Source organism: Oncorhynchus tshawytscha, linkage group LG27, assembly GCF_018296145.1.
Source record: "Oncorhynchus tshawytscha isolate Ot180627B linkage group LG27, Otsh_v2.0, whole genome shotgun sequence".
In the NCBI taxonomy this organism is placed as follows: Eukaryota; Metazoa; Chordata; class Actinopteri; order Salmoniformes; family Salmonidae; genus Oncorhynchus; species Oncorhynchus tshawytscha.
The window spans coordinates 1,166,299-1,191,338 of record NC_056455.1 but is presented as its reverse complement, the minus strand read 5'-3'; the positions used below and the strand labels follow the sequence as shown (position 1 = coordinate 1,191,338).

The window sequence follows — 25,040 nt, the reverse complement described above, 5'->3', positions numbered from 1 at the left end:
AGAACAGGACCACGTAGCATGTAAAAATTGTCTGTCCTCGGTTGCAACACTCACTAGAGTTCAAAACTGCCTCTGGAAGTAATGTTGGCACAATAACTGTTCGTTGGGAGATTCTTGAAATGGTTTTCCATGGCCGTGCAACCGCACAAGCATACCTGGAGTGGTATAAAGCTTGCCGCCATTGGACTTTGGAGCAGTGGAAACACATCTTCTGGAGTGATGAATCACGCTTCACCATCAATTCAAAGAAGGCACTTTCCTGTTTCAGCATTATAAAGCCCCTGTGCATAAAGCGAGGTCCATACAGTAATCGTTTGTTGAGATCGGTGTGGAAGAACCTGACTAGCATGCAGAGCCCTGATCTCAACCCCATCTTACACCTTTGGGATGAATTGGAACGCCGACTTCGAGCCAGGCCTATTTGCCCAACATCAGTGCTCAACCTTACTAATGCTCGTGTGGCTGAATGGAAGAAAATCGCCACAGCAATGTTCCAACATCTAATGGAAAGCTTTCCCAGAAGAGTGGAGGTTGTTATGGGGGGGGTAACTCCATATTATTGCCCATGGTTTTGGAATGAGATGTTCGACGAGCAGGTGTCCACATCATGACTAAAAGTATCTTTTCTCATTGGAAAACATACATTAGCCACCTGGCTACAATTCACTTGTATTTCCGGGAACAAATAACGTATCAACTATGTTATTTTGTTCAACATGGTCAGACGTAATCAAACACTTTTTCATGAAAGCGACGAACAGATTAGGAGAAATAGAATTTCACACTATTGGACAATGTATCAATACTTTTTCATGGATCAAAAGGTTTCATTTATTATCACCTGGTAAGACATTAGGTCTATTTACAAGAGTAAAAAACTACTTATTCCACCTTTACGGTAGATATTCTTTATTCATTAATTTACATGAGCTATACAGTTCAAGATCCACGTAAAAATAGCAACAACTATAAATATTGGCAGTTGGTGTGATTACAACATAACTTCCTCAAAAGAACAATGACGCAATTAGGATAATGACTGTTTCAGTTTGTTTGTTTTGAATGGACAGAGGGCTTTGTAGTGAGTTAATATCACGTGAAATACAGTTGAAAGGCTTTAGATCTCGTCAACGAAGGGCGTCTTGATGAGGTTTCCACTGGAAGCCATGGACTTCTTGCCTGAAACAAACTTATTTGCAGCCTGAGAGAACAAGGAAAACACATTACATTTAGTAGACATTCTTATCCACAGCGACTTATACATTTTTCATACTTTTTCTGTACTTGTCCCCCGTGGAAATCGAACCAAGAACCTTGGTGTTGCAAGCACCATGCTCTATCAACTGAGCCACATGGGACCATCTAAGCAGAAAAACGAACAAACAAGGAAAACACTCCTAATGTGCTGTACAAGTCGAGAGTGAGCTGCAGCAAAGACTAATATAGAAATACACTGCTCAAAAAAATAAAAGGGAACACTTAAACAACACAATGTATCTCCAAGTCAATCACACTTCTGTGAAATCAAACTGTCCACTTAGGAAGCAACACTGATTGACAATACATTTCACATGCTGTTGTGGAAATGGAATAGACAACAGGTGGAAATTATAGGCAAATAGCAAGACACTCCCAATAAAGGAGTGGTTCTGCAGGTGGTGACCACAGACCACTTCTCAGTTCCTATCCTTCCTGGCTGATGTTTTGGTCACTTTTGAATGCTGGCGGTGCTTTCACTCTAGTGGTAGCATGAGACGGAGTCTACAACACACACAAGTGGCTCAGGTAGTGCAGCTCATCCGGGATGGCACATCAATGCGAGCTGTGGCAAGAAGGTTTGCTGTGTCTGTCAGCGTAGTGTCCAGAGCATGGAGGCACTACCAGGAGACAGGCCAGTACATCAGGAGACGTGGAGGAGGCCGTAGGAGGGCAACAACCCAGCAGCAGGACCGCTACCTCCGCCTTTGTGCAAGGAGGAGCACTGCCAGAGCCCTGCAAAATGACCTCCAGCAGGCCACAAATGTGCATGTGTCTGCTCAAACGGTCAGAAACAGACTCCATGAGGGTGGTATGAGGGCCCGACATCCACAGGTGGGGGTTGTGCTTACAGCCCAACACCGTGCAGGACGTTTGGCATTTGCCAGAGAACACCAAGATTGGCAAATTCGCCACTGGCGCCCTGTGCTCTTCACAGATGAAAGCAGGTTCACACTGAGCATGTGACAGACGTCACAGAGTCTGGAGACGCCGTGGAGAACGTTCTGCTGCCTGCAACATCCTCCAGCATGACCGGTTTGGCGGTGGGTCAGTCATGGTGTGGGGTGGCATTTCTTTGAGGGGCCGCACAGCCCTCCATGTGCTCGCCAGAGGTTGCCTGACTGCCATTAGGTACCGAGATGAGATCCTCAGACCCCTTGTGAGACCATATGCTGGTGCGGTTGGCCCTGGGTTCCTCCTAATGCAAGACAATGCTAGACCTCATGTGGCTGGAGTGTGTCAGAAGTTCATGCAAGAGGAAGGCATTGATGCTATGGACTGGCCCACCCGTTCCCCAGACCTGAATCAAATTGAGCACATCTGGGACATCATGTCTCGCTCCATCCACCAACGCCACGTTGCACCACAGACTGTCCAGGAGTTGGCGGATGCTTTAGTCCAGGTCTGGGAGGAGATCCCTCAGGAGACCATCCGCCACCTCATCAGGAGCATGCCCAGGCGTTGTAGAGAGGTCATACAGGCACGTGGAGGCCACACACACACACTACTGAGCCTCATTTTGACTTGTTTTAAGGACATTGCATCAGTTGGAGCAGCCTGTAGTGTGGTTTTCCACTTTAATTTTGAGTGTGACTCCAAATCCAGACCCCCATGGGTTGATAAATGTGATTTCCATTGATAATTTTTGTGTGATTTTGTTGTCAGCACATTCAACTATGTCAAGAAAAAAGTATTTAATAAGAATATTTCATTCATTCAGATCTAGGATGTGTTATTTTAGTGTTCCCTTTATTTTTTTGAGCAGTGTATATGAAATTCCACTTGAATTTTCACTTAGTTCAATTGACATCACTACATGACTAAGTGAAAATTCAACTTCAGCGGAAGATAATATTCGCCCCAAAGTGAATAAACTTACGTTGGCGACATCAGTTGCGGAGACGGAGTCGATCCTCTGTGCGATGGCCTCGGGGGAGTGGTAGACGCCTCCGGACAGAGCCTGTGAACCCATGGCGTCTAACAAACCCTCTGACCTCTCCAACGACATCAGGTACTCAGCCTTCAGCTGGGTCCTACAAAAACAGATACACCTTAAGTCAACATCTTCAAAGTCCCTTCCATTGCAATACTTTTCTTGATTTTATCTACTCAAATTCTATATTCAAGTTTCTAAGTCTGTGTGTGTGTTAGCTTACTTGGCACGGGTCAGGTCAGCTTCTGAGACTCCTCCTGTAACAGCCTTCACCTGGCTAATAGCTGCCTTGATCACCTGGATAGGAAGACAGGGATAGGTCAATCGATTAATCAATGGGAGGTCAAAGTTCATCTTCATTATGATCTTTCCTCATCCTACATTAATGATCTTACATTTCATTCTATGTAAAAGCAACTATCCTTCACAGGGTGCATAGGACATATTAGTAACGCCTTCAAAAAGCTGTTGTGAAGAGGATCAATTAATCTTTATCAATTCTTATACAATGTATGTTATCAGTGGAAATGTAAGAGACATCATACTCACGTCACCAGCTGCTGCAGACTGGGAGATGGTGTAGACTCCAAACAGGCCAGAGTCAGAGTAGTTGGAATTGAAAGCAGAGGCCTAAAAGGAGGGGACACCAGAGGAGAATGACTGCATGACAGAAATCTATTCTGCACAAAACTCTTCTACCCAAAGACTCCTCCACATACTGCATTCCCCTCTTGTAGAATGCCCAGCTATAAAAACACAATCTGATCTGCTGATTATGTCACTCACGTCGAAGGGGTCTGCAGTAGCCTTAGCGACGCCCTGGAAGAGTTTGGAGGTGGGGTTGGAGCCTCTCTTGATGTGTGGCCCCGCCCCCAGGACGTGCTGTAGTACAGAGAAGGCCATAGCCTCGTCTGTGCCCACCGCTGCCCCCTCAGACACCACCACAGAGTGCACCAGGCTGGACCCGTTCTGCACCCGCACCTCGCCTAGAGAGAAAAAAAAGAAAGGGAGAGAAGCAGGGAGAAACCTCATTAGAATTCAGGAAATTTCCCAGGAAAATGACATTCAATGCATGGGGAGCCAACCCTCTTCTTGCAGATAGTGGTCATCTCAGCCCCTCTGGAATAAGGGTCTTACCACCACGGTACTGAGCCTTTGTCCCAGCGGTGCCCATCCCACTGCGGATGTTGAGGAACTGCTCTCCCACCTGCTTCAGAACATTGTGTTCCACACCTGAACAGATAGAATGTATATGAAAACACAATATCCTTTTCAAAATGATCTTAACACACATGGCCATCAAGTCATTTGATTAAAAATATGTTTTATTAGAAATACACATTAAAAACTTACCAAGCCCAACCAGAGCCATTCTTGCACTTGTGAAATTGTTCTGGATAAAATTGTGCATCTGGAGAGAAACAGAGGGTTAATGAAAAATTCAACCGTAGTGCTGCACTTCCTGAAGTAGTACAACCCTGCATGTTCATCTGGAGAGGAAGATGAACACCCATAGCATTAGCCCAAAATAATTAATAGTGCTGTACAGTAGAACATGCTAGGACCAGGATGTTGAGTGTCTTACATGGTCAGAATCGACCTGGCTAACCATGTAGTCTGGGCAGTAGAGGGAGTTGGACAGGGCATTCTTGTAAGCAGCTCCATGTAGACCCTCAATCACACCTGAGGAACAGATCCACAATATGCTTCAGCTGCAGTGTGATGGTGACAATTTGCAATCTTTTAACATGTAACATTATACTATTATCCAGAGATATTAACAGAAAGCGCATTCAAATAATCAAACTGAAACAACCAGTGTGTGTGTTCTCACCCATCTGGGGGGTCTGCGCGGCTAGGGCCTTGTCCATCTTGACCCTGGGGGTAAGGTCCGACACCTCCCACGGCCTGAACTCTGGGGCTGTGGTCACATTGATCAGATACTCCATCACCGTGTCACTGCATTAGACAACACAGAAATTACAATGATAGCAATTTATTTGGTATTTTATAATGCGATACTGGTATTGTCACAGCCCTACTATGCGTACACAAACGTAGATCTGAATATGGTGAATAAATTGCAGTCATTCTTTGTGTACGCATAGTAGGGCTGTGACAGTATCAGTACCGGAATATAAAAGAACAAAAACACTTTTTGGTCTTTAAAAAAAACTGCTGTATGTAAAATAGTGTGTGATATAGCTGGGAAAATAAATAAATGTGACTCTGGATGACAACAATGATATTTGTTCCCAACATTAGGTCTGTTTTCATAAAGAAGTTAAATCCACTTTGTGTTTTGTTTCCCTGCCACGACACTAGGGAGTATCATGATACTGGTATAGTCTCGAGGTCGACCGATTCATCGGAATGGTCGATTAATTAGGGCCGATTTCAAGTTTTCATAACAATCGGAAATCGGTATTTGTGGGCGCCGATTTTTTAAATACCTTTATTTAACTATGCAAGTCAGTTAAGAACACATTCTTATTTTCAATGATGGCCTAGGAACAGTGGGTTAACTGCCTTGTTCAGGGGCAGAACGACAGATTTTCACCTTGTCAGCTCGGGGGGATCCAATCTTGCAACCTTACAGTTAACTAGTCCAACGCAATGAAGACCTGCCTCTCTCTGGTTGCACTCTACAAGCAGGCTGCCTGTTACACGAATGCAGTAAGCCAAGGTAGTCACTAGTTATAATCACTAGTTAACTACACATGATTGATGATATTACTAGATATTATCTAGCGTGTCCTGCGTTGCATATAATCTGACTGAGCATACAAGCATACAAGTATCTAAGTATCTGACTGAGCAGTGGTAGGCACAAGCAGGCATGTAAACATTCATTCAAACAGCACTTTCGTGCGTTTTGCCAGCAGCTCTTCGTTGTGCGTCAAGCATTGCGCTGTTTATGACTTCAAACCTATCAACTCCCGAGATGAGGCTGGTGTAACCGAAGTGAAATGGCTAGCTAGTTAGCGCGCGCTAATAGTGTTTCAAACATCACTCGCTCTGAGCCTTCTAGTAGTTATTCCCCTTGCTCTGCATGGGTAATGCTGCTTCGATGGTGGCTGTTGTCGTTGTGCTGCTGGTTCGAGCCCAGGGAGGAGCGAGGAGAGGGACGGAAGCTATACTGTTACACTGGCAATACTAAAGTGCCTATAAGAACATCCAATAGTCAAAGGTTCATGAAATACAAATGGTATAGAGGGAAATAGTCCTATAATTCCTATAATAACTACAACCTAAAACTTCTTACCTGGGAATATTGAAGACTCATGTTAAAAGAAACCACCAGCTTTCATATGTTCTCATGTTCTGAGCAAGGAACTGAAACGTTAGCTTTCTTACATTAGCACATATTGCACTTTTACTTTCTTCTCCAACACTTTGTTTTTGCATTATTTAAACCAAATTATGTTTCATTATTTACTTGAGGCTAAATTGATTTTATTTATGTATTATATTAAGTTAAAATAAGTGTTCATTCAGTATTGTTGTAATTGTCATTATTACAAATAAATTAAAATAAAAAAGTAATAATAAAAAATTAAAAAATGGCCGATTATTCGGCATCGGCCTTTTTGGTCCTCCAATAAATCGGTATTGAAAAATCATATTCGGTCGACCTCTAGTATGGTCCCAGCCATAATACTGAGGTACGCTTTAAGCAAGCATCACTTACATGTGGTCTCTGAGACAGTCAACCGAGTAGATCATGTTCTCTCTGGATGACGTCACGCTGCATAGAAAACACACAAAGATAAACACTATGTCATCCATGGCAGTGGTACAGTCAGTCAGAAAATATGTTAAGTATACCAAACAATAGAAAACAAAGATGTGTCTAGTTGTCTTTTGGCTCGTGAGGATGTAAACACTCATTCACAGGCTCTGAAGACTACTGACCCTAGACTGCCTCCCACTGCCTCCACACCACGACAGATCCTGAAGGCTGAAGCACCTTTGGTAGTCTAGAAAAGAGAAACAGAGATTGGGATTAACCACATCACTAGTTCCTACACAGTATTGAGTACATTGAAGCTCCTGTCTACATCATGTTAATGAACCAGAACCAGGCGTACCAGGTTGGCAGCCAGACGGAGCAGGTGGGTGACTCCCTGGTTCTCTGGGGACTCATAGCGACAGCCAGCCTTCACAAACACACCGATCCTGGAACCTGGGGAGTAGTTGTCCAACGAGGCGATCATCAGACCGCTGGGCAGTTTGGTCACCTGCAAGAGAAATATCAGTTAGCATCACACCTTGGTCGTGTTTTATGCATTTAAGATGTCAGAAAATGTTAACAGAGCAGTGTAGTATAACATATTTTAGCTCCAACTTCTGTTATAGCATGTCCACATACAAGGCAACAAATGGGTGGGAAGCAAAGCATCAAATCCCAAACACCTTTTTACTTCAACTATTAAAAATGTAATCAGCATGAAATTTGACTGAGAGTTTGTAACACTAGAGATATTCTATGTGGAATAATATCTCAAAGGAACAAAGGTCTATGTAAACACACAGGAGATAGAGCTGGGCAGAGGACACAATCTCCAACCCCTAAATCACCACATACATGGACGTCCTGGTATAAATGGACAGCCCCTGTGGAGACCCTGATACCCGACAGAGGCTGAGTCAAAGGCTGCTCTGTTCGGGTGGCTGCATAGAATCGTCTCTGTAAGGAGAGAGAGACATGTCAACACCCACTGACCTGCACCTCCTGCGGCTGAAACTTTAAGTGCTCCGCGGAGACATCCAATTTACGGGCCACCTGGGCTGCGTAAAGCCTTGTCTGTAATGCAGAAAAGATACAAGGTGACTTCATATCCTACTAGGGTGTTATGGTGGGTCTGGACTCTGGATAGAGAGAACCTATGAGATTATTAAGATTCATAGACAGAGAACGATGGTTGAATGCTGGCTGGACAGACGTGGAATGACCTTATGGGGGAGGGCACACCTGCATAATAATATTCAAATGTTGTAATGTTGAATAAGAAGACATTCCGTAGGTTCTGTTTCCATTCAAAGGTGCAGCCCTGCCACTCATTTGTTTTGGAGGACTGAGGAGGGTCTAAATAGAATTATGCACCATGTTGGAGCAGGATGAAGCTTGAGCAAGGATAAACTTGGCTGTAAGGTTGTAACGTTATGTCCTGATGAATTAACCCAAGACAGTGCGTGCCAGCTATTTGCATTATAGTGCAAGGTCGAGGGCACATGACCATCGTCTATGAACTACATTTGACTTTAGATGGAGAATCAAAAGGCTTGTCGACACATCCAACGTCCGTTATCCTCTGCATGATCTGAGCTTTTGATTGGTCAGACCGATAGACGAATTTGACAACACTTTGACAGCGGGGATAGATGTCTTCTTCTAATATAGAACCACAACTTTTAATCCACTGCCAAACGTTGAGGTTGGGTTCATCCAACATCAGCAGGCCATGTATCTAACGGGTCGTACTAATGTGACCGCGCAAGCATGCTAGCTAGTGCCATCATTACACAGCTTGTAGAGCAGGCACCTTTCTCGCCAAACAAGCCATACAATCTCTTAGTACTATCGGAAACCAAAACCCGTCTCCTGAATAGTCAACTATTCAGATTTCTTACCGACAGCTTACTTATTCCCCGAATCCCCTTCATCTCCCCTCTATCCTTCAGCCAGGACGACTAAATATGGCTGACCTAGAAATCCTACCCAGAGTTCCCAGCGCGCCACATTTTTCCTCTATTTTTTTGTGCACTAACGAATGCTGTTGATGCACGTCACCACCTACCGTCCAAGGGGACACCGTTTAAAATATAGTAAACAACTTTTTATCTGTTCTGCAGGGTTCTACAATTTTTTTCCCACATTTCGTGAAAATGCACAACATGCTAATTTAATTACATTGAAAATAACTGTGACTAATGGCTGCGGAAACAAAACCAAAGCAAAAAGAAGAACATGGGCGGGACAATTTGGGCTCAAACAACGCACTTCCTGTCCAGTTCAGCGAGCAGAGCCCTCGTATACGAATGCGTTCCACACTCAATCTCACACACGTGATGTTACCGCTCTGCTATTATTGTTACAAAGTAGTTGCATGTAGAAGTTCCTCGAGCTTTTGAGAACACAAAAAGGTCGTATCAACAGAAATAATTATTTTGGGATTTACCGAAACCTCAATCGCAGGCGATATAGTCCTCCGTGAAGCGTTCGCCGAGAGGACAAATATCAGAAATAAACACAAGTAATCATGGTGAGTTTTTGAATAAACTGCTTCGGTTAGATTTGCTAGCTAATAGCTGGATACCGCTAGTATCGTAGCTAGTTAATTGATAAGGATAGCGTTGTTTCGTTCTCTGCCAGTCAGTTTCCACATCTAACTGTTTTGTGTTTCTTTTCAGACTGAAGCTGAAGTGAATCCCAAGGCCTACCCCCTGGCCGACGCCACACTGTCCAAAACCATCCTGGACCTCGTTCAGCAAGCCTCCAACTACAAACAGTTGAGGAAAGGGGCCAATGAGGGTAAGGGAATATAACACCATTTAAAAACTTTTTTTTGGACCTTTATTTAACTAGGCAAGTCAGTTTAGAACAAATTCCCATTTTCAATAACAGGTTAACTGCCTGTCCAGGGGCAGAACGACAGATTTGTACCTTGTCAGCTCGGGGATTTGAACTTGCAACCTTTCAGTTACTAGTCCAACGCTCTAACCACTAGGCTACCCTGCCTACCCGTCCAAGACATCTGGCTATGTGGTACAGGCAAGCTGGTCTCATAGACTGGACGTAACACAGTACACGAAATATATATATATGTTACGTTTTAGTATGGTTATGTAAGACCCGTTACTTAAGGCAACATTTGAAAGGAGGGTGGATGGGTGGGCACAACATGAAAGTCCATCTGGTTTTACATTGTTATTGATTACTGCATTGTTGTGTTTAGAACTTGCATGAAAGGCATGCCACTGTACTTGTACATGTGACATTTGAAACAACCCAAAGGTTGTGCGTTTGAATTGCATCGCTGACAACTTTAGGTATTTAGTAACTACTTTGTAGCTGCTTGGCAACTACTTACTACCATTTTAGACCTTTGCAACTACTTAGCTTGATGGCTACCCCAAACCTAGCCCTTGATCATGACTCTAGGGGAGAGTTTTGTTAATAGCCGTGATGCTCAGGTCTGAACATTAACACGCATCACTTGTGGGATGGTTTTGGAAGCATAAGGACCTTATCTTTCATATTGGCTGAAAAATAAAATGATAACATTTTCCCAAGATGGCATAGCAGTCAGACGTCTTGTCTTGTCCCGTGTATATATATTTACATCTTTTCTTCGGATATCTTTTTTAGATATATTTTTTTCAAAAAATCTCAACTTCAAAACACTCCTGCAACCTGCAAAAGTATTATTCACCTCAAATCTGAAATCCACAATAGAAGTTGGCCAGTTTACTGGCTAACCTTAGTATTCAGCTAACCACTGTTCCTGGTCATTAGCTATCCTTTAGCTCAAAAAGCTTTCGCCAGTTTTGTACAGCGCGACTCAAACCAGAGCATATCGGACCTATTTTCTCTCCATATCCCCGGATTTCTACTGCAAGCTCTGGACATTTACACCTGTATCTTGCAGCTTGCAGGTCCCCTCTACTACACAGAACCCCATTAATCTACCGACAGAAACGCACGAGGTGGCTAAAAACAGACCTCCATCCTCTGCCAGCTTGCTACCGATGGCCCGGCTAGCTGTCTGAATCGCCGTGACCCCAACCAACCTCACGACTCACTGGACCCTTATGATCACTCGGCTATGCATGCCTCTCCTTGATGTCAATATGCCTTGTCCATTGCTGTTCTGGTTAGTGTTTATTGGCTTATTTCACTGTAGAGCCTCTAGCCCTGCTCATTATACCTTATCCAACCTTTCAGTTCCACCACCCACACATGTGATGACATCATCTGGTTTCAATGTTTCTAGAGACAATATCTCTCTCATCATCACTCAATGCCTCTACTGTATTTACATCATACCATACCTTTGTCTGTACATTATACCTTGAAGCTATTTTATCGCCCCCAGAAACCTCCTTTTCCTCTCTGTTCCGGACATCCTCGACGACCAATTCTCATAGCTTTTAGCCGTACCCTTATCCTACTCCTCTGGTGATGTAGAGGTGAATCCAGGCCCTGCAGTGCCTAGCTCCACTCCACTATTCCCCAAGCGCTCTCTTTTAATGACTTCTGTAACTGTAATAGCCTTGGCTTCATGCATGTTAACATTAGAAGCCTCCTCCCTAAGTTTGTTTTATTCACTGCTTTAGCACACTGCCAACCCGGATGTCCTAGCTGCGTCTGAATCCTGGCTTAGGAAGATCACCAAACACTCTGAAATCTCCATCCCTAACTACAACATTTTCAGACAAGATAGAACTGCCAAAGGGGGTGGTGTTAGCCTGCAGAGTTCTGTCCTAATATCCAGGTCTGTACCCAAACAATTTGAACTTCTACTTTTAAAAATCTAACTCTATAAAAACAAGTCTCTCACTGTTGCTGCCTGCTATAGACCACCCTCTGCCCCCAGCTGTGCTCTGGACACCATATGTGAACTGATTGCCCCCCCATCCATCTTCAGAGCTCATGCTGCTAGTTGACCTAAACTGGAACATGCTTAACACCCCAGCCATCCTACAATCTAAGCTTGATGCCCTCAATCTCACACAAATTATCAATGAACCTACCAGGTACCACCCCAAAGCCTTAAACACGGGCACCCTCATAGATATCATCCTAACCAACTTGCCCTCTAAATACACCTTTGCTGTTTTCAACCAAGATCTCAGCGATGACTGTCTCATTGCCTGCATCCGTATTAGGTCAGCGGTCAAACGACCTCCACTCATCACTGTCAAACGCTCCATGAATCACTTCAGCGAGCAGGCCTTTCTAATCGACCTGGCCCGGGTATCCTGGAAGGATATTGACCTCATCCCGTCAGTAGAGGATGCCTGGTTATTTTTTTTAAATGCCTTCCTCACCATCTTAAATAAGCATGCCCCATTCAAGAAATGTATAACCAGGAACAGATATGGCCCTTGGTTCTATCCAGACATGACTGCCCTTAACCAACACAAAAACATCCTATGGCGTTCTGCATTAGCATCAAACAGCCCCTGTGATATGCAACTTTTCAGGGAAGTTAAAACCAATATACACAGGCAGTTTGAAAAAGATAGCCTTGGCTTTTCTATCAGAAATTTGCTTCCTGCAACACTAACTCAAAAAAGTTCTGGGACATTGTAAAGTCCATGGAGAATAAGAACACCTCCTCCCAGCTGCCCACTGCACTGAGGATAGGAAACTCTGTCACCACCGATAAATCCACTATAATTGAGAATTTCAAGAAGCATTTTTCTACGGCTCGCCATGCTTTCGACCTGGCTACCCCTACCCCGGTCAACAGCACTGTACCCACCCACAGCAACTAGCCCAAGCCTTCCCCATTCTCCTTCTCCCAAATCCAGTCAGCTGATGTTATAAAAGTGCTGCAAAATCTGCACCCCTACAAATTAGCCGGGCTAGACAATCTGGACCCACTCTTTCTAAAATGATCTGCCGACATTGTTGCAACCCTTATTACTAGCCTGTTCAGCCTCTCTTTCGTGTCGTCTGAGATTCACAAAGATTGGAAAGCAGCTGCGGTCATCCCCCTCTTCAAAGGGGGGACATTATTGACCCAAACTGCTACAGACCTATCTATCCTACCCTGTCTTTCTAAGGTCTTCGAAAGCCAAGTCAACAAACAGATTATCGGCCATTTCGAATCCCACCGCACCTTCTCCACTATGCAATCTGGTTTCAGAGCTGGTCATGGGTGTACCTCAGCCACGCTCAAGGTCCTAAACAATATCTTAACCGCCATCGATAAGAAACAATACTGTGCAGCCGTATTCATTGACCTGGCCAAGGCTTTTGACTCTGTCAATCACCACATCCTCATCGGCAGACTCGATAGTCTAGGTTTCTCAAATGATTGCCTCGCCTGGTACACCATCTACTTCTCTGATAGAGTTCAGTGTGTCAAATCAGAGGGCCTGTTGTCCGGGCCTCTGGCAATCTCTATGGGGGTGCCACAGAATTCAATTCTTGGGCCGACTCTCTTCTCTGTATACATCAATGATGTCGCTCTTGCTGCTGGTGAGTCTCTGATCCACCACTACACAGACAACACCATTCTGTATACTTCTGGCCCTTCTTTGGACACTGTGTTAACAACCCTCCAGATGAGCTTCAATGCCATACAACTCCATGGCCTCCAACTGCTCTTAAATACAAGTAAAACCAAATGCATGCTCTAAAACCGATCGCTGCCTGCACCTGCCCGCCCAGCATCACTACTCTGGACGGTTCTGACTTAGAATATGTGGACAACTACAAATACCTAGGTGTCTGGTTAGACTGTTAACGCTCATTCTAGACTCACATCACCAATCCAAAGTTAAATCTAGAATTGGCATCCTATTTTGCAATTAAGCATCCTTCATTCGTGCTGCCAAACACCCTTGTAAAACTGACCATTCTACCGATCCTCGACTTCGGCGATGACATTTACAAAATAGCCTCCAATACCCTACTCAATAAATTGGATGCAGTCTATCACAGTGCCATCCGTTTTGTCACCAAAGCCCCATATACTACCCACCATTGCGACCTGTACGCTGTCGTTGGCTGGCCCTCGCTTCATACTCGTCGCCAAACCCACTGGCTCCAGGTCATCTACAAGACCCTGCTAGGTAAAGTCCCCCCTTATCTCAGCTCGCTGGTCACCATAGCAGCACCTACCTGTAGCACGCACTCCAGCAGGTATATCTCTCTGGTCACCCCCAAAACCAATTCTTCCTTTGGCCGCCTCTCCTTCCAGTTCTCTGCTGCCAATGACTGGTGCGAACTACAAAAGTCTCTGAAACTAGAAACACTTATCTCCCTCACTAGCTTTAAGCACCAGCTGTCAGAGCAGCTCACAGATTACTGCACCTGTACATAGCCCATCTATAATTTAGCCCAAACAACTACCTCTCCCCCTACTGTATTTATTTATCTACTTTGCACCCCATTATTCCCCTCTCTACCTTGCAAATTCTTCCACTGCAAATCTACCATTCCAGTGTTTTACTTGCTATATTGTATTTACTTCGCCACCGTGGCCTTTTTCTTTTTTGCCTTTACCTCCCTTATCTCACCTCATTTTCTCACATTGTATATAGACTTATTTTTCTGTATGTTTGTTTGTTCTACTCCATGTGTAACTCTGTGTTGTTGTATGTGTCAAACTGCTTTGCTTGTTCTCAACTTGCCTACCTGGTTAAATAAAGGTAAAATAAATGAATGCACACCTTTTTATAGGGTTAGAGTTCCCACTCTGCCATATTTCAATTGTATATATTTTATTTAACCTTTTAATAGGCAAGTCGGTTAAGAACAAATTCTTATTTAAATTGACGGCCTAGGAACAGTGGTTTAACTGCCTTGTTCAGCTCGGGGATTCGATCTAGCAACATTTTGGTTACTGGCCCAATGCTCTAACCACTAGGCTACCTGCCGCCACTAGGCTATGTTGCAGCACTTGTTTATGGAAAACAGACAGCACCTAGTCGACTACCTAGGCTAATTAGCTAACTGTGTCTCCGAACACCAGTGTAAATGGAAGATGGACAACTTTTTGGGGGGGGGGACAACAAAACAAACATGTTGTCACTGAAAAATACTGTCGGCTGCAACTGTTAAAACAGTGTACAGTAATTATGTATTTAGCATTTGTGAAATTATTTTGGTGTGATATGAGAGGGATGTATATTTCTAGAACCGTACAGTAATTGAGAACAGATTAACGTTTAGATGGAGTATTTGGCTGTTTTGGCTTCCAGAGCCAATTCGCCCTTTAAACTGAAAATGTAAGATCCTTGGACTAAGCTTCCACATGCTTCGGTTCGGCACCTAGGCCAACTCTGTTATGTGAACCAAACGAGTGTGCTTGCATTTATTCAACTTTTGCTTCAACTGAGTGACAACGGTACTGTTTGTCCATCTTGAGATGTCTTAGCCAGTATACACTTCCTCAAAATGGAATTAATCGAACTCAAATCTTTCATTCATTTAGATTTTTTTTTGCAGAGATCTTGGTCATGTAATTTGACATCAAACTAGGGTGTTTGGTGCAGTATTTCTCAAGCTAGACTTGTTTATATGCAAATTTTATATCGCTAAATAACATCACTTCATTGACGAATCCCTACTGTTGACCAGTCACCGACGACTGAGTATAGAATTCCAAACTGCTTGCTGGAAGCCTAAAGAAACAAACAAATATTATGAAATATTGTCATATATGCACAAACTGTTTTGAACTGTTTCAGATGGGAAGGCCTTAAGGATTACCGTGCTCTCCTTTAGTCCAATACTGGGTTAACTCCTAGCCTTAACCATAACATTTACCCTTAGCCTGGCTAATGTTAGCCACAATTAATTGGAATTTGTAACATATGCATTGCAAATTCTTAATATATCGTATGAAGTGGATGGACATCCACAAATTAATACATACGATACCAATGTAACATATCAAACTAATTTAAGTGTCCCAGATTTGTTTACTATGTTACGTCTACCCCTGAATGGAGGTTGTGTGCTTGGTCTCAGACCACTGATTAGATGTTTCAAATCCTGCTCCGATTACGACCGTAATCACTACACGTTATCTATGGGGGTCTCATTCTGCACTATTAATCTATCAAAGTCATTAATCCTTGAATCTTGTCTACCCTCTTCCAGCCACCAAGACATTGAACCGTGGTATCTCCGAGTTCATTGTGATGGCTGCTGATGCTGAGCCACTGGAGATCATCCTCCACCTGCCACTGCTCTGCGAGGACAAGAATGTCCCCTACGTGTTTGTGCGATCCAAGCAGGCCCTGGGGCGCGCCTGTGGGGTCTCCCGCCCGGTCATCGCCACCTCGGTCACCATCAAGGAGGGTTCTCAGCTGAAGCCCCAGATCCAGTCTACCCAGATGGCCATTGAGAGACTGCTGGTCTGATCTGGTTACTTATCTGCTCTGTTTGTATTGGATAGTCTGAGAGACTATATCAGGGAGATGGATTATGTTTTGTCTTTGGAAGAGACATTTTGTATACATGTATCTATTTTACTTTTGTCAGGGACATGCAAATAAAATTATTAATGTCCATGTGCTATGTCATTCATTCTTTTGTGATAAAACATGAGTTTCTTTTGCTTAATGTGTTCTTCCATTGTCAGACTAGTACAGTATAATACTGTATGCAAGATAATGGTTGAGAACCCGAGATGGAGGGATGAACCAACTAGAGGATTTTTTTGTTTTTAGGCGGTCCTCAAACTGTCTTGGCAGCATTTAAATGTGCCCATTGAAGTCCTGTAGAGTGTTTTTACGCAACCATTTGATGTCTTGAACGCAGCCTCGAAGCAGGAATCAGTTTACAGTGAGATTATCACTGACGTGAGAATCCAAAAGCTAAATGTAAACTGTCTGCACCCTTGTTGAGCAAATGTTTTGGCCACGTGGCTGAGCCACTCGTTATACAGCACGGAGGTTTAAGGATTGTTACGTTGCTTTGAAGTAGCATGGGAAGTTTTCCAAATGGGACAGCGCAGAAGTGATCCCGCCCGTTTGTAGTAAGGTCCTGTTAAAAATAACATTCCTGTTCCAGCTGCAGAGTGCATGCAAACACTTACTTGCTATGTCAACTTTTTGTTCTAACGTTGGAATGTTTGTTGGGTGGGTTAGCTACAATACCAGTGGGTCTCTATGTACCTACCTCCAGACATAATGGGTTCTGGATCATGAGACAATATGGAAGGCCAGAGGGATCACATTGGATTTGTGCATCTCCTACAGATGTGTGGAGCAGGAGGAAAGAGTTCTACCCAGTCCGCCCAGTGTCGGTTAGTGAAGGGGTGCAGATGTCAGTCTCTGACAGGCCAGTGAACCAGTGGGTAAAGGCAGGTGAGGAGACTCCTGACTGAAAACGGTACTATGCCATGACTTAAGATATCAATGTGTGAAAATATAAAACGTATCATGTCAAGTGTTGATTTCATGAGCTGAAATAAAGGATCCCAGAAAATAGACAACCCATAATGTCAAAGCAAAAACAGGTTTTTAGAAATATTTGCTAATTAAAAAAATGTAATGTTGAAATATGTATTCAGACCCTTTACTCAGTACTTTGCAGCACCTTTGGCAGCGATTACAGCCTCATTTTGGGTAATTTTAAGGCAAGTCCGTTAAATTCTAATTACAATGACAGCTTCCCAAAAGGCAAAAAAGCCTTCTGCAGCGACGCGCTACAAACATTACTGGGCACAGACAACAGCACAAAGGGCAAGGTAGAGACAATGACACAAGTTTGGCACACCTGTATTTGGGGAGTTTCCGCCATTATTCTCTGTCAGTTTGGATGGAGTGTCGCTGCACAGCATTTTCAGAGCTCTCCAGAGATGTTCAAGTCCAGGCTCGGGCTGGGCCACTCAACATTCAGAGACTTGTCATGAAGCCATTCCTGCGTTGTCTTGGCTGTGTGCTTAGGGTCATTGTCTTGTTGGAAAGTGAACCTTCGCTCCAGTCTGAGGTCCTGAGCCCTCTGGAGCAGGTTATCAAGGATCTCTGTACATATTTCCCTCAATCCTGACTAGTCTCCCAGTCCCTGCGGCTGAAAAACATCCCAACAGCATGATACTGCCACCACCATGCCTTACCTTAGGGATGGTGCCAGGTTTCCAGGGACGCTTGGCATTCAGGCTAAGGAGTTCAATATTGGTTTCATCAGACGAGAGAATCCTTTCTCTCGTGGTCTGAGAGTCCTTTAGGCAAACTCCAAGCAGGCTGTCATGTACCTTTTACTGAGGAGTGGCTTCCATCTGGCCACTACAATAAAGGCCTGATTGCAGCAATCCACCAGAGATGGTTGTCATTTTGTAAGATTCTCCCATCACCACAGAGGAACTTTGTGGCCATTGGATTCTTTGGCACCGCCCTGACCAAAGCTCTTAGGAAGAGTCTTGGTGGTTCCAAACTTCTTCCATTCAAGAATGAGGCCACTGTGTTCTTGGGGACCTTCATTGCTGAATATTTTTTGTTGGTACTCTTTCCCTAGATCTGTGCCGTGACTCACTCCTGTCTCTCGCTCTACAGACAAATCCTTCAACCTCAGATAAGTTTTTGCTCTGACATGCACTGTTAACTGTGTTGCGTGCCTTTCCAAATCATGGCCAATCAGTTGAACTCCAATCAAGTTGTAGAAACATCAAGGATGATCAATTGAAACAGGATGCACCCGAGCTCAATTTTAAGTCTCATTTAGTTATGTAAATAGGGTATTAATTTTACTTTATACATTGGCTACAATTTAAAAACTAATTTAATTCATTTTAGAATAAGGTTTAAAATGATATGTTTTTAGTTATGGAGTTAAGTAGACCATGCCCATTTTAAACTCAACCAAAAAAAGTGATTTCAGAATATTTAGTTAAGTTAGCTGGCTAAGTACTTGATCTTGATTTGTATACCCTTCTGTTCTGTTAAGGGAGTGGGTGGAAAATGTTTACATTCCTACAGCCGCACAACAGAACTTAAAGCTGACAACAGGCAGAGATTTTAAATGAATTTATTTGCTTTTTAAAAAATTTCAGCAGAGTAACCACTATCATGTCCAAATAAAAGCAGAACAAAAATCGAGTTCTCTTTCAATGTGCCATTCATTAGTACACTGGTAATACCTCAGAGCAACAGCCTCTCACTCAGTCAAAAATAAAGAGCACTGAACCACTGAACTACTGTATATTGTAAATACAGCCATTAGATGCTACTGTAAACCAACGACATGGTCAGTCTTCTTCTGAACGCTATTAAAAGAGTTTAGTGATACAGTAATAGTAATGTTTACATAGCATCATGTCAATGACATCCTTTCGAGTAGCAAACAAACTCCAGATTCTTCACACTTGTACTATACTTTTTTTAAAGGACTGGACAGATGGCAACTGCTGACAGAACCTGTTAAAAGGGAATAAAGTCAAATACAGGCCTAGATTCTACCATAAAAACAAACAAGGCCTATAAGAAAAAGGTCATGATGCACCAGGTGTCTGGAGTGTAAAGCTGGCGGACTACACTCATACAATGGATGTATATGTACAGTAACACTCATGGTTTGAAACTGTAGTTTAATCCAACAAGAAGGATCCATCTAAATTGGTCTGATAAAAATAACCATTCTCCATCCTCTTTCTGACCAATAGGTTCACCTATACACCTGGTCAGGTGCATTCTTAGTCTAGACACCTTAAGAATGTAAAATACTGGATCTTTTCTCAGACCAAGGGGGAGAACCAAGTACAATAAGTAGAGATTTAGATTGATCTAATATGCATTTACATCCACCTAGGTATAACGTGATAGCTATTATCCATGACTGACATCAGTTGTTTTGACAATGTATTCCAAGGTGGATAAAATTCACCTGAGGAGAAATGATTGATCAAAATCTACATAAGAGTATGATTATAGAACTTAACAGCTAGTACAACGCTTAGAATTTGTTTATTTAGATTTCCCTTGAGCTATAAACCGTTTTGTCAAGATTAAGCAAATTATGGTCGCAAACATTGTACAGAAGAGAAAAAACAAGAAATCATGACATTTAGTGTACACGGAGCTCCTAGAAAGTGATGACCGTTATATGAAGTAGGAATTTTGGCAACACCTCAATTCATTGAAGTCTGTAAACAAACAATATGGACTCAGAGTGGAAAGAGACCGAAATTGAAAAGCGCAATTAGTATTACCTTCCAGGAACATAAAAAAAGGGAACATTTTTGAAGGCAGCAGGAATTTCTTAGTGTAGGGGAAACATGTAGGGCTTGTCCAACCCTCTTCTTCCTAGAGCTGAAGAAGAGTTCATTGTAAGGTTCGTATAATAAAATCAATCATATTTAAGTATGTACCAATTACAATACGAAAGAGAAAAAAATTATATCTGGATACATATGGTTTTTATAGAATCCTCCCCCTTCCTCCTAAGACACTCCCCCGCCCTCTTATTCATTACCAATAGGTGAGCTCAGACTGCAGCGTGACTTCCTACTTCCTGTCTGCGGAATTTAGAGTAGTGAGCACTTCCTCTTCCTCTTCTTGACAGGTGGGGGACACAGGACCGCCCGGATGGCTTCGTCAAATACTGTCTTAAGGCCACGCTGTGTCAAGGCTGAGCATTCCAGGTACTTTACTGCTCCTGTAGAGAGACAGGCTGGCAGTCAACATAACAGCAAATAGGGATTTAATTCATTAAAATCCTAAATAGACTAATAGCTATGACTACCCTGAGTGGAGCCAGGTTAAGCTATGAAGAAACTGCATTGACATTGCTGTGTAGAGTCCAGTAATAGGCCTACTCTACGTCCGGGAAACTGGCCCCTAAAGTACTACTAAGAACTAAGTAAGCCTTGTCCGAGCCAGAACAGCCCATCTCCTGTTTCTGTACTGAGGCACCTTGATGTACAGTACCCCCCCAGACAGGACACTAGCCCCTCTCCTGTTTCTGTAGTGAGGCACCTTGATGTACCAATAGACCCCCTGGACAAGACTAAGTACCATTAGTAAACTAACCAATCTCTTTGGCCATGGCCAGGCCCTGGGGGTAGGTGATGGGGGTGAGTTTCTTCTCCTTCAGCTTCTCGATGGTATCCTTGTCATCTCTCAGATCCAGCTTGGTGCCCACCAGGATGATGGGGGTGTTGGGGCAGTGGTGTCTCACCTCTGGGTACCACTACGGAGGACAGAGACATGGACAAGTCAGTCAGGATAGGATCAGGATATTACTGTAAACTAGAGGCCTACCTATCAGGTCTATACATCAGTTGTTTTGAGTATGTGGATAAAATCCACCCTTTCAAGCAATGACCTTGATGATAAAGCATTAAGTTATCACAGAACTAGATAGAAACAAAGCCAAGGCTATGGCTCACCTTGGCACGGACGTTTTCAAAGGAGGCAGGACTCACGAGGGAGAAGCAAATCAAGAACACATCCTGTTGAGAGGAAACAAACAGCATAATTTATACAAGATCCACCATGAAAAACTGAGTTGCAATTCATGGAGATTATGAATGGTACAAATTAACCACACAGACAGTTTATGAACCAGTCCTCAATCTAGGACAAAGTTTCACTGAACACTGACCACTGTCAATTGATGGGAGGAGTCAGAGCCCAGAATGAGGGCAGACAAAGGGGCAGACAGAGCACTCTTTCACTTAATGCCTGCTCCAGACATTGTTTAGGTACTATGGGCAGAGGACTGTACTCTCATCCCCATACATGCAGACTGACATAATAAATGCTCAATGTTGGCAACAACGCAATATGCCTTTCCCTAACGCCCTGAATAACTTGTGTTATATTGTTCACAATGTTGTCAAAACCGGAACGCAAACAATGTTTTTGAGGGGGATATTCAGCTAACACCAGGAATTCAGCTAAAAACGACAAATTTAGGCAGTCTGTTCCCAAGTATTCCCACAAATAAAAGAGAAGTGATTGTGTCTCAATGTAAATCAAGGTATGAAATTGTTATTTTCAAAAACACTCTTTTTGGGCTTAGCATTGGTCAATTTTCAGTGTAGAAATTACTATAGTTAATGGTACAAATTAACCACACAGACAGAGTTTATTAACTCCCCGACCATCCACTGCGACAAAAATCAACCCGCGGCTGAATCTAGTTGCCTACCCGTTGTATGAATTGATGCTTTACGCCCTGCTGACAGCAATGCACTGATAGAAATGAAGAGAGTCACTAATTATGACACTAGTGACAACAGTACATTTCTCCTGTTGTTTTACCGTCTGTGGATAGGACAGTGGTCGGAGTCTGTCGTAGTCTTCCTGTCCTGCTGTATCCCATAGACCCAGATTCACTGGTTTCCCATCAACCATCACATTGGCAGAGTAGTTGTCAAAGCTGCAGGGAGAGATGCATATTGTTACGCCACAATGACATCGTCAGGGAAGTGATTAGCACACAACCAGGAAATAATGGCAACCAGTAAATGTCAATGATTCTACAGGCTAAATATATAATTTCCTGATTCATCAGGAAAAAATTAAAACCACACCTCTTATAAAATGTAAACATAGAATGCTAACATGAACATGCAGCACTATGTTTCTAGTGTAGGGGAGAAGGGTTAAGCATTATAACTTAAACCCTGGCACAGCATTTATTTTGCTGACAAAACTCCATGCCATTTGTAAGACCTGCTGCGGAGTGAGAGAGAGTGTGAGCACTTACACTGTGGGTATATATTCCCCGGGGAACGCATTGGTGGTGTAGCTGATGAGCAGGCATGTTTTACCCACAGCTCTGGGAGGAGAAAACAAGAGATGGAGGGATAAGGAGGAGAAATAAACAGCTTTAGTTTTGTTTATGTCAATTTCAAAACTGAAAGGAGAACTTGGAGGGGTTTAACTGGCCAACTTGAGACAATGAGTTAAACTCTGAATAAATGTCTGCATTATCAAGTAGTGATGCACCGATATGACATTTTTGGCAGAAACCGATATTTTCCTTGCCCAAAAAAAACAAGCAGGGAATAGTTATCACACACACGAGCAGTGGTCTATGGCACTGCATTTCAGTGCAAGAGGTGTCACTACAGTCCCTAGTCGAATCCAGGCTGTATCACATCCGGCCGTGATTGGGTGTCCCATAGGGCGGCGCATAATTGGCCAGGCAGCGCCTGGGTTTGGCCAGGGTAGGCTGTCATTGTAAATAAGAATTTGTTCTTAACTGACTTTCCTAATTTAAGTTACACACACACTGACCAAAAAGTTATGTCCCCCATTACCACTAAAACAATCAAAACCTATTTCACTTACTTGCTGTGCTGTTTCGTTGTTCATTTGTTCAGTCGTTTCATTCTCAAACAGGATTTCTACAGAACGTCGTTTGGGTCTTTGCGTGTCAAAAAATATACTATTTAACGTGTCAACGCTACTGCTACTCTGTTCATCATATATGCATAGTCACTTTAACCATATCTACATGTATATACTACCTCAATCAGCCTGACTAACCTTATCTAGGACATGGTACCAGCATTGACAAAGAATGGCACTATGTCCCTATGTTCTAAATAATGTTGATGGTGGAGTTCATTAACAACAGGCAGTTAAACTACTCTTTTCCAGACATATTTAAATTAAATGGCTATAGTAAGTAGTGTATGAAGCTTTCTAAAGAAACTAAGAGGTTCTGATAAATATCTGCTAGATAGTGGGTCATGTTCTCAAGTGTTTATAATAAGTTCTCAATAAAGCAAAGGGAAGAAAATTATCTAAAACCCAATGGTGTAGCAAATTATGTCACTTATCATAATACAAGGCGGTAACAAGAAGTAAGTGGAATGATAGGACGGACACTAAAGGGTTGCTGGGAATGGATCATTTCTCATAACAGTGGATACAGCGGGCTTTGTCTCACTCGCCAGCCACTACTCATTTTAGCCTAACAAGAAACGTGTGGTCCTAACAGCAAACGAGAATGCATTACAGTTACCGTCAAGTAACAATTAGTTAGTATGCCACAACAAATTTGCAGTCTGATGTTAGCAAGCCAACTTAGCTGACGCTAATTAGCTAACGTTAGTGTTGGAAACTGACAGTTGTCACCAATTAGTAAGCCAACGCTCAAACTGTGGGCTACTAGAAACAATTCACGTTGACAATGTATTCTAGATCATAACTTATATTGTAAGACGTCATTTTATAAGCATACCTAACTAGCTACATAAATGTAGGTTTAACTTACCCGTCCCCCACTACAACACACTTGATGGCCTGCATCGACGCCTCTCTCAGCTATCAAGCTACAGTAGCTAGCTCAAATTGTAGCTTATTGGTCAGCTGGTAAACCACTCTTTTGATGCGTGAACTTGTTTTCCCAAAAAGGAGAAAAAAAGGTTTGAAGCCTGGATTGGAGAGCCCAAATTGCGATAGGTTAGAAATTAGAAGAATTCCTTCAAATCAGTGTCCTCAAATAACTTGGTGGAGCTCCAAACTTATAAACCAAGCAGCCACCACCCCAAAAATCTCTGGTGCTAAGCTTGAAAAAACGCCCTCAGACAACGGAAGCTGTAGCTCCCATTCCATACAAGTAATTTCCGTTTACCGTAGATTGGATAAAGGAATTTTCAAAGGGCTGTCAAGCGACGCCACCTAGCGGTAAGTAGAACATTTCTACAGCCACTTTCAGTTTCTGAACATTAGAGGGCAGTATTCCCTCATCAGCTGAATATTGTAAAGTCGCTTCAAGGTGGTGCACCATTTCAGAGTGGCAGGCGTCATGAGACAAGACAGTCAGTCAATACTTAGGGTCTTATGATTTCATTCATCCGGGAACTTTGTCATGGTTGTCCCGTGTTTTATCCTTTAAAAAAAGTATGTGTTTATCCACATTACAGCATCTTATCTAAGTTGGCATTTGATAGATGATCTTATCCAGAGTGACTTAGGGTTAAGTGCCTTGCTCAATAGTAGACAGACAGATTTTTCACCCATTTCACTTGTGGATTCAAACCACTAACCTTTTGGTTACTGGCCCATTGTTCTTAACCAGCAAGGCTACTTGTTAGGCTACCTGCTCCCCGGCACGACACAGATTGTTTGTTGACTGCAGATCCAAAACATCTGAATAAAAACAGAATAAAACCTCCCCTTCTCTCTTCCTTCATCCTCCTCCCCG

The 25,040-nt window shown here is 43.0% G+C and overlaps 3 protein-coding genes across 5 annotated transcripts; 1 reads left to right on the top strand and 2 right to left on the bottom strand.

The window, feature by feature from the left end:
• Window positions 1-803: 803 nt before the first annotated feature.
• Window positions 804-8,970, bottom strand: LOC112259530 (cytochrome b-c1 complex subunit 2, mitochondrial). Of its 2 annotated transcripts, none has more exons than XM_024434198.2 (14): window positions 8,825-8,970; window positions 7,917-7,997; window positions 7,282-7,431; window positions 7,106-7,170; window positions 6,882-6,938; window positions 5,025-5,149; window positions 4,776-4,873; window positions 4,544-4,601; window positions 4,328-4,423; window positions 3,977-4,176; window positions 3,740-3,820; window positions 3,414-3,487; window positions 3,137-3,290; window positions 804-1,201 (listed from the first exon to the last, which is right to left on the bottom strand). In XM_024434198.2, exons 1-14 carry the CDS (start codon window positions 8,855-8,857, stop codon window positions 1,118-1,120), a joined length of 1,356 nt encoding a protein of 451 aa, XP_024289966.1. In that variant the 5' UTR covers window positions 8,858-8,970; the 3' UTR covers window positions 804-1,117. The 2 variants fall into 2 exon arrangements, with proteins under 2 accessions (XP_024289966.1, XP_024289965.1); XM_024434197.2 differs by lacking the exon at window positions 7,917-7,997 and adding an exon at window positions 7,779-7,880 and having other exon boundaries at window positions 8,825-8,915.
• A 215-nt stretch (window positions 8,971-9,185) lies between these two features.
• LOC112259556 (NHP2-like protein 1) lies at window positions 9,186-16,447 on the top strand. The gene is made up of 3 exons (XM_024434199.2): window positions 9,186-9,456; window positions 9,605-9,725; window positions 16,035-16,447. Exons 1-3 carry the CDS (start codon window positions 9,454-9,456, stop codon window positions 16,295-16,297), a joined length of 387 nt encoding a protein of 128 aa, XP_024289967.1. The 5' UTR covers window positions 9,186-9,453; the 3' UTR covers window positions 16,298-16,447.
• A 2,442-nt stretch (window positions 16,448-18,889) lies between these two features.
• On the bottom strand, window positions 18,890-24,421 carry LOC112259508 (ras-related C3 botulinum toxin substrate 1). 2 transcript variants are annotated; one of them, XR_002954874.2, is made up of 7 exons: window positions 24,108-24,421; window positions 22,590-22,661; window positions 22,142-22,259; window positions 21,265-21,327; window positions 20,906-21,065; window positions 20,349-20,531; window positions 18,890-20,185 (listed from the first exon to the last, which is right to left on the bottom strand). XR_002954874.2 is itself a non-coding variant. In XM_024434196.2 (6 exons), exons 1-6 carry the CDS (start codon window positions 24,140-24,142, stop codon window positions 20,401-20,403), a joined length of 579 nt encoding a protein of 192 aa, XP_024289964.1. In that variant the 5' UTR covers window positions 24,143-24,421; the 3' UTR covers window positions 18,890-20,400. The 2 variants fall into 2 exon arrangements, 1 of the variants encoding a protein (XP_024289964.1); XM_024434196.2 differs by having other exon boundaries at window positions 18,890-20,531.
• Window positions 24,422-25,040: the final 619 nt, after the last annotated feature.